At 40.4% G+C, this 16,868-nt stretch overlaps 1 protein-coding gene across 2 annotated transcripts in view; it reads right to left on the reverse strand.

Moving 5' to 3' along the window:
* Window positions 1–16,868, reverse strand: part of ELMO1 (engulfment and cell motility 1) — a 305,477-nt gene that overhangs the window by 95,027 nt on the left and 193,582 nt on the right. For both annotated transcript variants that reach the window (XM_082295294.1, XM_082295295.1), the window contains exon 17: window positions 8,942–9,078. In XM_082295294.1, coding sequence (XP_082151420.1) covers window positions 8,942–9,078 — 137 coding nt within the window. The remainder of the gene's footprint in view (window positions 1–8,941; window positions 9,079–16,868) is intronic.

Below are 16,868 nucleotides of genomic sequence, written 5' to 3' on the forward strand. Positions count from 1 at the left end.
TAGCACACCAAGGCCCAGTTTAACCTGTGATTAGCCTAATAAAGGTAACCTACAGGAGCCAGCAGAGGCAGGTACCTGTGTCAGCCCAGTGTGCATGGTGTGGATATGGACTGAGATAGCTGGTGTGGGGAGGGGAGAGGAGAGCCCATCTGCACCCACACACCATCCTCTCCTCTCACGCCGCCTTCCAGCAGCCCTCCCTCCCATCTGCCTCTATCACAGCCAACCTTAATTTACACTGGTGCATCGGGTAGCAGGCTCAGCTTGTCAGATGCTGGCCAGTTACCTCATGTGCTAAAAATAGAGACAGGCAGCAGCAGCGACTGACTGGCAAACGCCTCTTTAATGGTGACTGACATACTCAATCAAGACAATACGCGAGATGTAAGCTGCAAACAATGAAGGACATTTGTGTAAGGACAGATGAGACAAAAAACAAATAAGCACCCCGGCTTTGCTTATGAGACACGTATGAAAGATTTCTGCTGCTCTTTTCAACCACAGTGCTATTTAGATTACAATTACTTAAAGCAAACCAACAATAATACAAGCTCTTCTGCTACTCCAAGAGAGGCTATAAAAATCTCATTGTCAGCTGCATCATTCATCATTATAAACTCATTTCAACTGAAACAAAATATCTGAGACATCACCTCTCCCCCCTTCCTTCCCTTTTTTATTTGCCTATAATAAGGTCTGTAGTCTGGGGAGCTCTCAGGCTGAATTCCATGGATTGTGATTCACAAAATGAAAATCTGGTATTATATGCCCACTGACATTCACATCAGCAGCAATTCATGCAGCAAAAAGCCATATGCCATGCACCTCTGATTTAACTGTACTACAAAAACATATCCTAGAAAGAATAAATAAAAATACAGAGACAAGAGAGGTTCCTGGGATCTGATTATTATCCACACTTTTAGACAGGAATGACAGGGGCAATATCACAAAATATGCTGTTTTGGTGACAGTTCCAGTTAGGTTATATCATTTCCCTTCACAGCTAACACATTCTACATGCAAGTGAGGCATTTTTTTTCCGGTGCAAAAGGTTTATGTGGAGTAGAAAAAGAGCTGTTAGCACAGATAACCTACACTCAGTGTTTCTCCTCTGGTTATCAGACTTTCCACTCAATCATCTTTTTGAAGGCTGAGAAGTTTATTGGTTTGATCAGCACCCACAGAGATGAAAATGAAGAGTGCTTTGAAAGTATGAAGTACCAGCAGTTTTAAAAAATTATCATCTCCAGGGTGTTACACAGACCTGTATGTGTTCTACAGTAACACACAGACTTCACTAAAAATCTGGGGGATAAAATCCCTTCTGCCAATGATGGCTAGATTTTCTACAAATAAGAGGTTCTACTGCTGAGACCAACAGAGGCTTTCATCACTGCGGAAAGGACAAGACAAGCTGCTGGCCAAGGAATGGATTACACTAAAATACTCTTTTCCTTTTTTCTTGTTTTAAATAACAGATGTTTTGTTGAAACATCCTTTCCTTTCCTTGCTTTTGGCTTGAAGAAACCATCTCTTTGTTGGTCCACCCATCCTGGCATGTAAATGGGAGAAATCAAGCTTGAAAATGCTTTTCCTTTTAAGGCTATGCCCTCCATGAAATTATTGGGTATGTGATCACTGGAGAAGGATCGTTCTTCTATAACTAGATCTGACCCTACTACTAAAGACTTCCAAAGTCTTGCGGCAAAGATAGAAAATAGTAAAGATACTATTTTAAATGAAAAAAGTCTTTGAACTAGAAAAGGAGTTCATAAGCTACAAAGTGCAGAAAAAGGACAAATTAGACTGCTTCATTATGCAGTCTAAGTACTTACTTTTCACAAATTAATTTTAAAAATGTATTTGCATTCTTGACAATGCTAGTTCAGACTGAAAATTTTTCAAAAGGAAGAAACCATCTAGATTAAAAAATGTGATACTGTTGTGCAGTTCTTTTGAGCTTGAGAGCCCCGATTTTTGGGGTATGAATACTTAAATCTGATTTTTACAGACCGATGCCTCAGTAAGTGGAAAGATGCATCTTCAGCATCTTAAATACCCCATCTCAGGTTCCTGCAGCCAGGAGCAGCAGATGAGTGCTATGGGACACATTTGGAGATCTGACAGGTGGAGATAAATGCACAGAGACAGAGAAGACCAAACAGAGCCATTCCTAAATGAGCAGCTGATGAAGGCATACATTTGGAATATCTAGGCCACAAAAAGCATAGAGGGAACATTGACCAAATGCTAGGGAAAGGTCTTAAACAGGCTCTCTCTGTATCACATTAAATTGCACTGCTTAAAGCAGACCATTCTCAAGGAAGAGGTTGATAATGGAATAGATCTGACAATCCTTCTGCATCCAAATTATGCTTTCTGTAAGATTCCTATTGTATTTGAAGGGACTAATTTCTTCAATTAAAAAGTCTTATTTTGTCTGTAATCTATGCAGCAGACTTTCAAAATGTTAATTGCTACAAATTTTTTATAAATTCGTGCATTACACAATTAATGATACAATATATTTATGGCAATTTTCTGTTTCCAATAAAAGTTAATAAAGTGCTTTTGGCCTCAGGTGTGAAAATGTGGGATTTAATTTGTGCTAATCTGCCCCAGCCTGGGGAATACTGAATTCATTCTATGTGAGAATAATTTATTTGCAATATCCCTGACTGATATAAACAATGCATTCTCAGGGGAAGGTGCAATAAAGCTAACAGAGAGGTGCAATCATTCCACTAGCCCGGCATTTCCCAACGGTAAAATGCAAACAGAACAGCCTTCCAAAGCTTCTCCCAAAAGAAGTTAAATTCATCTGCTTCAGACCCATAAGAAAACAAAAATGCTTTGGAGGGCATCTGTGAAGAGCTATTTATCATCGCTTTCCTTTCTTCTTTCATTGAATTGAAGAGAAGGTGATAGACAGGTCTAAAGACTAAGCAAAGGATTTTACTTTCAAGTTTGTCAGAATTATTTTTTCTCCTGTTTGACGTAATGGTTCTTTCACTTTCTGAAGCTACCATTTGCCATCCTTCTCCTAGCCTCCCTGTGCACCAGGATGGAGGGAAAGAGGAGCACAGAGAGAGGAAAGCATCCCTTTGGGGCTGAAGCTGCTATGACATCTGTGGCAGGGTCATGGAGGAGGCTGGAGCCAGTGGCCAGACATCCTGGTTCTGATTTTGACCCTGCAGCTGCTTCACCGCCAAGGCACTTCAGCTCTGGGTGCCTTTGCCTCCTTCCTGTAAAGTGTGGTTTATCAAGACTAGGCCAAGCCTGCAAGGAGCAGAAAAGTGCAGACTATTTTTAGTGGCACTAGAGGGGATCACTTGAGCATGCTGGGGAGCTGTGACTCCCATAGGAGGGAGGCAAAGCCCGGTCACTTCCAGGTCAGGCACAAAGCTGCCATGTTAGGACAACAAGGTTGCAGCAGGGGGGCATTTTGGACAGGATCTATGGACAACCTGCTCCTTGAGTCTCCCCAGTTTGCAGTGGATCCAGCAAAGCTGGTGACAGCTCCTCTGCCACATTGCTGCTCTGGCCCTTTCAAAATGACCCCCTAGGCCTTTGCTTCCTCATGGGTAACTCACATTATCTGACAGTGGTTTGGCCCACCACACATGTTTTCACACCAACCACTGCTCACACAAGTTTGCTTTTTAAGAGCCTGTCCTTGAACACTCAGCCATACTTTGAACCTAGCCTTACACAATTACTCATCCCTACAGCTGCCGAAAGCATGACAACACTGGAGAAGCTGAGAAACCTGTGGCAGGGCATTTCCCAACCTCCACCCAGGAAGGAAATGGTATTTTTCATTTTTATGTTATGCTTGGTTACCTTTTCTGTTATCTTGTCAGCGAGCAAGGAATAATGTTCGCACAGTCTGAGCATGAGCCATAAACATCTTTTGTGGTTATCAAATGCCTCCGTGTTTGCTTTGCTATTTAATTACAGGACTCACGTAGGGCATTTATTGTTTGCATCTGTTGCTGCTGTGAACAATGTCTACTCTTCTGATCACCACAAAGGCAGTTTGTTATGTGTATCCCTGTCAGTGACATGTTTTATCATCTTGCTGAGCAGACCCCCCTGCTGCAGGGGGATCTGGTGCTGCAGCTTGGCGTGTCCCTGAAATAGCCAGATACTCAGGATACCAGGTCTGCCACTGTGAAATGGATGCTAGCTGAATGCTGAAACCAGTTTTTTGAGGTTTCTGAGAAGATTTTTCTTATTACAAAATATTTTCTTCTTCTTCTTCTTTTATATTATATAATATTATTATATATTCTTATTACAAAATACATTTTCACGAAACATTTAAAAGCTCATGTTTTATAACATGATGATCTCAAACACATGTCCAGAGGCCAAATTAACTGAATCTCTAAGTATCAAGAAAAATGCACTGACAGCATCATTAGTCAACCTCATCCCACTTTCCTATTTCTCAAACCTGCAGTTTTAGTGAATGCAGTGGATTTTGTTTTCAAGCACCATACATCACAGTACTTACAATTTTTTCAGTTTTGCCTCCTCCTATTTAACTTTAGCCATGTTGGAATGATAATCTGCATCTTGTTACGAGTTGCAATTTTTTGGTCATCTAAAAACCAAAAGCTACATCAATATACTAATAAAAGTAGCCACATTGTGCCCATTCTCTACAATGCAGCATCAACAGTTTGCTAGCCAAGTAAAAAAATTTTGTCGTTTTCCTTCCACACTGGGACAGGAAGCAGTTATTTTTATTCTTAATCTGTTTTTTTTAAGATGGCACTAGGTACAGAATTAGCAAATTGCTCATTCTGTTCTGCAGGTTTTATAAGACAAGCTATGGCTGCAATTAAAATATCCATTTGCTCACCCTTCCTCGTATTAGCATATGAACTTCAAACCTACGAAAAGCAGCCGACTGAAATCTCTGGAAACCAGAGTTAAGGGGATAATCTTGTCCCCTATACAATGTCCTACTTGCTGTCTCCTTGTATCCCAAGAAACAATATGTGTACTTTACAAGAAGTTCATTAAAGAGATACCAATCGCAATGTAAATCCACATTAGGGCAACCCAGGTGCATTTACTAAAGTACATTTAGTGGGGATCAACAAAAAATTTTCCTTTGGGAGTATATTTCATTTGGCCCCACGGGAGGAATTTTAATGTCAGGCAGGTACTTTGCATTCCACCTACCATCATGTTAAAAATAAACAGTAAACCCCAAACCAATTTAAGTACATCTCAGTCTGTGTGGCAGCAGAGCCTGATTACCCTGAGCAGAGTGTAGGTGGTCCCTCCATGAGGGAAATCTGACTGATGGGCACCAATTTAAATGGGCAGGCTGCTGATGAAGGTTTCTAGATGCTGGATGTAAGATAACTCAGGCCAGCTTTCCTACAGTCAGCACTGACTCCAAAAATCAATGCACAATGCTTTCTTCTGCTTTAATAAAACATGTAGAACTACGTAAAGCTTGGAGACTAGATTATATTTTCAAAGCCATAAACCATGCTGTCTGCTCACAAATTACTTTGGAGAAACTTGTAAAGTGTCCTTTGATAATCTGTAGGCTCAAATAAAAACAAAAAGGTTTCAAATGGAATTGTTGCCACTTGCATGTCTATCTATACAACTGCATCTTAATTTCTCTAGGAAGCTCACAAAACATGAATTATGTATGTCTTAAAATGTTACAAAGGCATAATATAAGCTTAGCTGCCTGTCTGAATTATTCTATTCAGACATCTACTAGTATATAGAGACTGAAAAAAAAGGTTTTAGGTCTGACAGTGTCATACTATCATCATAGAGATCAAAGGACTTTTTCTCATGCAAGACTTGACAAAACGTGCCTCTTTTAATGAATAAGAGTTGGATAAAGCATGAGATCATAAATGTTTCACTAAAACACCATAAAATCCTTCCAACCAAGTGCTGGTTTGATTATTTTTGAAACTTTAAAAAGGAATAAACCTATATAAACATAAATTGAAGAACCATGATGGCACAGTATGCCATTTTGTCATCAAAAGGAAGTCTTAACATGTGGCTTAAAGAACCCTTGAGAACAGGCACTAAAACCTGAGGGGAAATTCAGTCACCTCGCCTCTTTTAGTGCCTGTCATTCCCCAATTCAAGAGAGGAGGAAGTAATTCTCTGTATGTGCACACAGACCTCCTACAGACCCTCAATGCACAAGCTACTGTGATTAATCAAAAGTTTGAAATTAAACTAAGAAGCTCCTTTTCTTTAATTATGATTAAACATCAAAGCAAGCAGTCTAGATTTTTTAGCAGAATCTCCAGGTCTCAAGAGTTACCAATCAATATACTGAGAGTGTCCAATTTTGTTCTGGAGGTTTTAGAGAAGGAAGGGAAGGAGAAAGGAATAAAATGAATGACCCCATCAGGCAGGTGGATGGTAAACCGTAACAAAGTGGTGTTTCATACACTACCATGACAATCAATTTATTGAAACTGAAAAACAGTAGCACAAAGAAAAGATGGAGGATTTTTTTTTACACAAGTAAATTACTGCATCTTGTGAGGTCTGCTCTCTTCCCGTTCACTTCTGAAAGGACGGGCTGAATGCTCCCCGGGCCCACGTGGCCCTTGCCTGCCAAGTTTTCAAAAGTGGCTGCATAGAATGGGTACCCTGAGCACGCAGGGAAGATGCAGGCAGAATACTAACATGTTGTGATCACCAAATCCTCTTGCCAGGTAAGGATGAAAAATGGTGGTGTTTAGTTTGGTAAAGCCATTGGCTGCACTGGCAGCTGTCACCCACCAGTCAGATGGGTAAACCTTGGGTACCACTATATAACGTTTCAGCCCCCACAAACCCTCGAGTGCTTCACAAGCCCACACAACAAGACAGTTTGCTTCACTCACAGATCCCTTCAGACGCTTATCAGCTGAGTAATGCACATCACCACCACATGTCATTTGAAGTGGATAAGAGCGCAAAAATCTCCTTATGACTCTAAGAAAGGATTTAGATAAGCAAAACATAATTAGAGAAGTGTTAGGAATGAGAGACGCAAGAGCTTAGCATTCCCTCCCCTTTACAGAAACAGTTACAAAATCAAGAGTGATTTCTGCAGGCAGAGATCCTGGGTTCAGGATCATGCAGCACAGTGCCACCACCAGACACAAACCGTGGTAGCCCAATGGCAAATGTTTCAGGTTTGCCCCGTGGAGTTAAGAATTGCCCATGTCTTCAGTGACACATGCAGTAAGACATAGTGCTGATCTTGCTGGACTTGACAGAACCGATAGGTGAAGTCACAGGATTATCAGCAACAGAAAACACAAGTAGCAAACTAGTCAGATCAGAGAAAAAATTCCCTGATCTTCTACAAACCTCCACAACAATGCCTAACACTGCAAAGTAAATTACTTTGTTTTCTTTTTAGGGTGACCTGCGCCAGTGCCAGAAATGGAACCATTCTTTTTCTGAATTCCCTAGGATTACTAATAATATGTCAAGTCAAGTTGTGGGAAATTATGTAGACAAATCCTTCTTCTACTGAGATAGAAGGCCTGTAAGTAATAGGCAGCTGTTAATATATTTATTTAAAACAACCACATATTATGAACTAGTCTTTATAAAGTTGCTTTTTAAGCTCTTGATTTTAGCAACACTATACTGTTCAGTGAATTATCTTGCTCTTGCTCCTTCTGTGTTCCTAGATCATTAGGTAGGAGAAGCATGTCAGAAATCCCATGTAAGGACAAGCCTCTAGGTCATCTGGCTACGACAGCATGCATTTTGGACTTCCTTTCTCTCTTTAGCCAGGGCTCGCGTACTGCTGCCAACTAACTTGCCTGGAAGAACTAAAGAAAGGTCATTCTTCACTGCGACCTAAGAATTCACCTTCACTCTGCAGTAGAAGATGGACATTGGGGCACTTCAATAATAGACAGTTCCAATTACAAGTCAGGCATGATCATTCCTAGTAGCTCTCACATAACATTTGAGTCTGGTGACTTCAGAGCACTTGTAAGGCACATGCTGACATTGAGCAACAGTCTCACTTTTCATTCCCAACCAACAGTTCTATAACAAACAACTCCCAGGGAGAGGCTCAAGATCTAGTCAGAGGATCCCAACGAAGATAAGGATGCCAGCTGGCCACAAAAGCATGAGTTTGTCATTCTTAGAAAATGCCAGGGATACTGTTCAGCCTCATGGTAAATTAGGTAAAAATTGGATGTCTAGGGACCATTAAGACAGACCTATTCTTTATAGCTTTTCTGAGGGTCAGGAGATTGGCTGAAGCTTCCAGAATTCTTACTGAGGAGGTTTTTCATTGAATTATTACTTCACTGGTTTTCAGGGTTTGGTGGTATTGGATTTTTTGATTTTGCTTGTTGTTGTTGTTGTTGTTGGGGTTTGGGGGTGGGTTTGTTTGTTTGTTTTGGTTGGATTTTTGTTTGGTTTGTTGTTTTTTGTTTATTTGGTTTGGGGTTTTTTGGGTTTTGTTTTTGTTTTAGCAGGTTAAACTGCACAGCACTCTGTCATGATTGTGTCCACTCTTGAATGTTTTATCACTTTAGTGCTCACATGAAATCAAAGGGATGCACAAAATTATCACTGCAGTACTCTCTCTGCATTATTTACAACCTTGGAGGCTGCAGCACTTCAGCATAATATTGCTAACATAAAAAGGCAGAATTTCCCCTCAAGCCAGGATTTTAGTCTCATAGTCTGCAGTGCAACATGACTGAAAAAGGTCTATAAACCTCCTTACCTCTCCCATCCTCTATCCACCACTTTCTAAATGCTGGCATTCCGATGTGCAAAGCATCCAAAGGGATGAATCTCTAGGCTTTCAGCAGAATGGGAATTAGTAAATCCCTGTGCCTCTAGGGAAGAATATATGGCCTTGTTTCACCATTCTGCCCAGTCATTCCCACCCCACCCTTTTTCTTGCCTTGTTAAAGTCCTCTGAAGTTGCCCTCATTTCCTTCCATGTCTTGTTCAAAAGCTGAATGCAGATACAGAAGAACTCCTCAAACGATCTGTCATGGGTGAAGAACATGGGATGGAAATCGTTGCAGGTCTCACTGGCTAAAAACAGAAAAACAAGGGGGGGTGGAATAAAACATGTACAGGCAGGAGCTTCAAAAAATAAATGTAAAATACAATCAGCCACAAAATTGAGAAAGCAAAGTGTATTTGAGTGAAATCCCAGTTCTTGCAGCAAAGGATGTCAAAACACTGTAGAGAAAAGCCAGCCTCAGTCTACAGTCTTAAGGACAACAAAACACAGAATAGACCCTGTCTTTAGGAGACTGACAGCAAGAAGAGGAAGCGACAACCTGTTTGCCTGAATATTCTCTCAATGTTTTTTGTTTGTGACAAGTTTTGTTGCTTGCTCTGGGACAGAGAGACAAAGGGAAAACGCACAATTCTCCTCATCAAAACAAGAGCCTTCCCCACTGCTAACAGCATGCTCCATCCTGCCTGCTGGGTACCAAACACCAGGGCCCATCACTCACAAAATAGGATTAGATCAATGTACACACTGAAATGTGAAGCTCTGCTGACACAGGAGATGATCTACCATATTGTACAGAGGTAACAAGAAAAATGTTGACAGATACAATGATGAGAATATAACTCATTAAATTTGTTCTTTGAAAATAACCAGAAACAAAAGCAATGGACCTTCTATAATCTATCCCTTATCTGAGACTGACATAATAAAAACCAACCAAACAAAACCAAAAAACAATCCCCAAACTTCCTTATTTTTAATAAAACACTGGCTTTAAGGGGGGGAAAAAAAAAAATCAAGGAATACTGTAGTGACGATCCCAAAATGGAAAAGCAGGAGTGTGCTGTGATTCTCCTTGAACAAAGAATGAATTTTCAAAAACTAAGGACTGAAGCAATGCTGACCTCTGGGCACATCTGAGCAACCTGAGCAGAGAAGGACCTTTAGCCAAGGACTGAAAAAAATCTTCAGACTCTGCCATGACTTGCAAGACCACTTCATTAGGTTGCATATCTATGTTCTTAAAAAGACAAAGAAAAAAAGTCAAGCTGAATAATCTTTCTTTATATACCTAGTCCCCAATCCTCTCAGCTTCAGCTTTCACCCCTTCATGAGTACGCCTTTGAACTTTTCCAGCAGCCACTCATATGCCTAAAAAGCATCATCTTTCCTTACTTCAGGATCAAACAGCCATTACTTAGGCAAACTTCCTCCTGTCCAAGAACAGCGGAATTATAAAGCACTGGGATAATCAAGCACTGGGATAAATCACATTTTCCCGAGGCTGAATCACTGTCTGACACCCACTTTCTCTCACTGGAACTGGACAAATTAGACTCTGGGCAGGAGGATGTAAATGGCTCAGGCAGGCTGACTCTGCACCAGCTGCAGACACTTGGTCTTGGTACCTCTTCTAGCCACAAAACCGTCCTTTCAGTGTGTTTAGTTACCTCTGCTGCACCAGCAGCTCTGCTGTAGGAACATAAATTGTGTTTAGAATCACCTGAACCCTCAAAAAAAGAAAAGTTTCTGATCTTTCCAAGCATGCAGTATTCCAATTATAAAGCAAAACTCTGAAGTTTAATTGTAAATTTGAAGCTTAATTTTAACATTAGATTTACTAAGATCTAATCAATTCTTCAGCTACATGGCAAGGATGGGAGTTGAATCTGGAGCACAGGTTTAATTCTAATCAAGTAAACTCCATTTACTTCAAAGAATTTGCAGTCAAGAGGGAATTAGTCAAAGCAGGGACCTATATTTATGAGGAACAACTCAATCCCTTTAAAAGAATAAAATGCCTCAGGCGTGCTTTTCAGAGCACCTTCAGTTTCCATTCATTCCACTGGAGCTACAAGGGCTCAGCACTTCCAATAATCAGACCTTCAGCCTGTAATAATGTCAGAGACACAACAGAACAGATTCTCAGAGGGCACTTGTCTTTAAGTCATGAAATACTATAATGATGAGTAGAAATAAAATAACAGAAGAATGCAGCCAGTACCTTCACTGTATAAATCACAGCACGAAACAAGGCAATAACCCTCGACACACACTGGCCTTTCTGATCCTCCTCAAAGCCTGAGCTTCTCACTGCTCCTGCTCATAAAAATCAATAAATCAAAATTAATGGAAAGGCTAGGGATTCTCAGAAAATTGATCATCGGTTCTAACTCATGCTCCTTATGATAATCACCCTCAAACTGTATCTACTATGCTGACTGTTCTGCATGCAAAATTGGAGATGCCACCTCTCCCCACCTTATTTTATAAGTAGGCAATGTATGGTGTTTTATGCCTTTCAGTCTCAAAATGAAAGAGTAAAAATCACTGTTACTGATATAAATGGAGAAAGGTGGGCCTGTTAGAAAGCAGGATAAATGTCTTAAAGCACAAAACAGATCTTAGGAATAATTTGAAACCAAATGATAAACAGCTTCTCCAAAATTCCCAACATCATCCAGATAGCAGAGAAAAGAAAGAAATCCAGTCTGCTTCAGCAGTAGCTTTTTGTATGCCTCGAAAATTCTATCCACATTAATACAAAACAATAGAATTCAATGGAAAAACCTTCATGCTGCAGCTCTAGTTAAATCTATGTCCTGCTCAGAGTGTTTAAATATCTAATGAAGGACAACCCTTGTTCCAATACTTTCCTTCTCTTTTTGGCAAGTGAGATGAGGATGAAGGAAAAGGTGATGCTGTTGTTGCTACTGTGTTGAGACCAAAGTAAGACTGAGTTACAAACTGCTGTCTTTGCCCACACTCTCCAGCCCCAAGGCAGCATCTCCGATATCACAGCACTGCCTCTCTGTGCACAGTGAGCAAACTTAGAGGCTGCTCAGTTTTACTAATTAAAAACGTCTTGAATTTATTTTTCCACTAAATTGAAATTTGACTAGTTCTAAACTGAAACAGAGGTCTAGCCTTAGAAAAATTTGGAGACCTTCTGCATAAGACTGCTGCGTGCAAAATTCTGGCCCTTAAGCCCAGCACTTTCTAATCATCCTTTTCACAAGCAGGGACCAATCACATTTACAACCACATAAAAACATCCACATGGCTGCAATGTGGGGACACAAATCATCATGATTATTCACCATCAAGTTTTAATTACGCCTCTGAGAGATCACCTTCAAAAGGCAAGCCACAGATGTCTAGCCTATATAAATCAGGTGAAGATCTTGTTGATTTTCCATTCTTGGCACAATTCTTGGAGCTGTAGATCAATATGCCACCTCTCAGGATACAAGTAGTCCCTCAAGTTTCTAGCTGATCTGTAGCTGGAACTTTGAGAAAGCAGCTTAGTTCATTTCTCATCATAAATCACACTGGCAAAAAAAAGAGCTAATTTGTACCTGGGAGTTTATGTGGTTCCTACAGTGTGTATTTTTAGTGTCTACCCAACACAATTTTGTCTGTCAGTTGCTTCCTAAATTACAGTAAAGACATTCAAGAATCCCAGACTGTTTGAGGAGTAAACAGATTTGACATGTTACGTTGTTCCTCTGTGGATTAGTAGAAAACAACAGGCAGAAAAAAAAAAAGTGAGAAAGAAGAAAAGAGCTATACCTTCATTTTTTACCCCATCTCTAAACACCTTTTCCCAGGAGACAGACTATCATCAGGGTTGAATTTCTTTTAGCTGTGTCAAGAACACCTAGGTATTTGCATATTTGTGTAAGCCTGTCTTGAAAGGGCACAGATTATGTGATGGTGTTTCAATAAGTGTTTTGCTTGAAGTAAGCAGAGATTTAAATTTCAAAGTTGCTGTGGGGAACTGAATATGGACAACAGGGATTTCTCCATGCAAGAAAGACTCCAGGGAAGGACCAGTGCACCAGACCAGACAGCAGGCTGCTGTGTCACCTCACTGTTCAAAGCAGTATGAACAAAAGACCACCAGCTCAACAGAAACTGGCTGACTGCTGTAAGGGCTTGTTACATTTCCCCCCCATGTTAAAAAGTAGACTACAAGTAGATATCTATAACTAGTTTCCACTTGGAAGGGAAGGAAAAGGTTGATACAATTTCTTACCTTAGACTGTTTTGTGGAATACTTGGGAGTAACACAGAGATAAGATCTCCCTGCCCCCAAAGCTAAAACAGCAGGCAGAGACACAGTAATATACCTCTGTAGGCAAGGTACTGCCCTTGATCTAAAGAAAACTCTGCCTTCTTTCTGACTCTGCTAAACTGCTGTGTTGATACTACTCATCCCCCACCGTGTCTTTAAAATGGCATGTGGTCATTCTGACCTCTCTTGTGAAGTTCTTGAATTCAAGAAATGAAAAAGGTTGTACTGGTATGAAGGCCATATCTATCATGAAGGGAATGTTTGAAATTAGGAACCACCCAACCCATTATTTGCAAAATCCATTCATGATGCTTTGGGGGATCAAGATGAGGTGACTTAAACAGTCATTGCTCTGTAAATTTAAGGCTTGGACCCATGAAATTGGGAAGGCATATGAAAGACAATCACAAATGAGACACTTCATTCAAGAATGTCAGCCAATTGGTCTACAAAATAGAACTTGAATAGATCTGATTAAGTAGATAGTAAATAAAAGTGATAAGGCTGCTGTGTACTCTCAAATATTTCAAAAGCATGCAGTCAGCTTAAATCAATTGTATTATTCAGTCAGCCATCTAAACACGGTCAGCTGGCAAAAATACTGTCACGCAGAGAGGCAGGCAGGCACCTGTGGTGAGGAGTCAGCCTCTGAGCTGGGGATGGTATCAACAGATCCTGTGCACCCTGGAACTCATCAAGAAAAGCATCCTGAAATTACATTGTAACAATTGTGAGGTGAGAGAAGCAGTGATGCAGAACCCTGAGAAACTGGTTTGCAATGTCCCAGGGAGAGAGGGGTTCAAGAATATCTCCCTGTCTGAAAGGTACCTGGGAGCCATGTGATCCAATTTTCAAAGAGCTGTGCTTTCTCTTCCTGAGCTGCTGCTTAATTCAGTGTGAGTCATTTATCCCTTCAGTTGTTTTCCCGAATTTCACAGAATGGAGATGATAATATTTCACCAGAGAGGAGGCGGGTGGAAAGAACCACTGCACTTTCAGCAGTGCAGCAAAATCCACAAATGAAGGGTGCCATACGGACCTTGGAAATACCATCTCCACTTGGCATGGCCTCCTCTGAGATTATTATTTGCCAATAAGAGAAGGACCAAAGAGCAACTAATTCTCACTAGCTCTCAGGAGGAGAAGCACTGTAATTTCTGCTTCTCCCTGAAGATGCAATACAGTAAAAATAACTACTGCCATGACCATTTTTATATATGCAATCAAAAATTCTCTCAGTAATACAAGAACATATAAGAAAAAGAGCACCTAATACTGCAGAAATACAGTGATTGCCCAGTTTTCTATACTGCTGATCCCTGTGGTCTTCCAGCAATAATTTGAACCTTTGGCTACCTTTCTGGCACAATAGGGAAAGAGTGTAATTTAAAGCAAGGAAGGTCACTGACAGTGCTAGTGCAGTAATGAAGTAGTAATATTGCTGCCAATCGTGTAATTTTCTTTCCTAGGGAACAGTTCTTTTTGGAAGACTCCACTGGTATTAGAACAAAAGCCACCAAAATTGCCTAGCAACACAGGGCTACAAGAGAGCTTCAACGTTTTACCTTACCTGATCACATATTTAGTCAGAATAGAAGCTATAAGGAATTGCTAAGCATGCAGCAAAAGCCATCAACTCAAACACCTAAGAACATAAGGCAATACCATGTCTCTGAACCTGTGAGATCTATAAAGGAGCCATAGAGGGAAACTGGAAATAAAAGCACAATAAAAGGCATCCTACGGTCTGCAAGTTTTCTCAAGGCTGAGAACAAATTTTAACATGCAATGACAAACAAGAATTCCATGAAGCTTCAGGACTAGGATGTTCATGGCATATGAAGCCCCAAGCTCTTCAGTAACTTCCCCAGATTTGCTTTAAAGGTGACTGCTGCTATGTCAGAAAAGCATATCCTCTCCCCAATACATCATTAATTAAGGGAGCTACTCTTTAAAAATCCACCTCTCCCACTGTCCCAAATAAAAGTGGTGAAAGAAGAACCCTGACTATTGTAGCACAAGTCAATAAATCTCTGTGATCATTGCTACTAACAGATCCAGCAGTCCAGAGGTGGCAATAAGTAGGCAGCAGACTCACTCTGCCACATCCAAAGGTGATGGTGAACTGAAGGAAACCAATGGAGCCACTCGTGTCCACACAGGCCGGCTGACTTTGTAAAGATAACTCCCTCTTTACTGCATGTCTCCTACTTAGAACAGACCTGAAGACTGAACACTATAGTTTGGAAATGCAAACAGAAAGCCAAAGTACAAAGAGAATTTTAAAAAAGGTTCTTATATGCAACTAGGAAATGAGAAAGATTACAAAGATCATCATGCTGATAAGAGTTCCCCATCTTGTTCAAGAGCAGCCTATTTTTGTTTGTGACAAAACAGGTGCCAATTATAAATAAATCTGAACTGCCTCTGCAATCTGTCACAGCACACTGCTGGGCAACAGGAAAGTGCTTTGCTTCCCTCTTGATTCCTCCACTACTTCCAGTGTTAAAAAAAAGCAGTAATCAATAACAATAAGAAAATGTAGTTTTAAAACCTGATGGATAAATTGGAATATCATTTTCAGAAGTGAGGGAGCACTTCATATGAATTAGTCATGCACTGCTAGAAGAAAAGTCCTTGAGAGTGGAAATTGAATGAAAAAGCAAGAGCTTGTATTCATCATACCAAAAATAAATAGTCTTTTGGGAAGAAAAGGACACAGGTCCACAAGCACATATCTAATTATGCTCTGGCATATTTACAGTATCCCTGAACAACAATACAGAATCACAGAATTATCCAGGTTGGAAAAGACCTTCAAGATCATCAGAATGTTGATTAGCGTGACGAATTTGCTTGTGGCCTATGAAGTCTTTATGGTCACTTCTAGCAAACATAGAATAAAAAGGAAGTAGATATATCAAGAAAAATCTACAGAAGGTTGTTTAAGAAATAAAGATATTATTCAAAACTTTCTTACAAACTTTAACACTGCTTCTCTGTCACGTTCCTATCAGGTTCCTGACATTTTGTAAAGCACACATGAAAGCTTAAAAAATATCAACCAAACCACCATATAAAAAAACATTTCTGACAATTTCTAGGCCCACAGATTGTCTTCTTGAAGTCCAGCAGACACAGGTGGTGGCACTGACAGAAGGCCAGTTAAGCTCAGACATATGAAGGGAAGCACCTTCTCACATCTGTTCCATGTTGACACCCTGTTCCTTTACCTGTTGCACCCTTTCTCTCCTAAGCCCTCAGAGAAACTAGACTTAATCTCATCTCCAGACAAATCAGGAAGAATGCCAGGGGCAATGGGGGAGGTATATATATGCAGCATTTATAAAGAGCAGTGTAAAGGCAATCTCTTACCCTGTGCAAACACCCTTTTTAGTTCTACAGTACCCACTGGCAAAGTTTATTGCTAAATGCTACATTCTGGTGCAATTTCTAATAAATGTTGCAGCACCTCAGACACAGAACTCTGAGGGCTGGGGTCAGAAGTTCCTGGGTGCAGAAGAAGTGGGCACTTGCTCTGCCTCTGCTTGTTCATCTCCTTGATGTCACCCCCCACAAGCATTACAATGAGAAACTGCCTTTCATGGCAAAATTGCTGACTTTTCGTGTCTTAATCTGACTGGTTTAGAGAGCACCAGTTTATTGCTTCTCCTGAAGGGATTCTTGCTAAAAAGCAAACACTTACCTCTAATTACTCCTTTTTTTTATTAGGAAGTTACACAGACTGTATTACAGGTTATAACTCAGGTCTCTCCAAAGACC

Source organism: Coloeus monedula (genome assembly GCF_965178545.1).
Source record: "Coloeus monedula genome assembly, chromosome: 1".
Taxonomy (NCBI): Eukaryota; Metazoa; Chordata; class Aves; order Passeriformes; family Corvidae; genus Coloeus; species Coloeus monedula.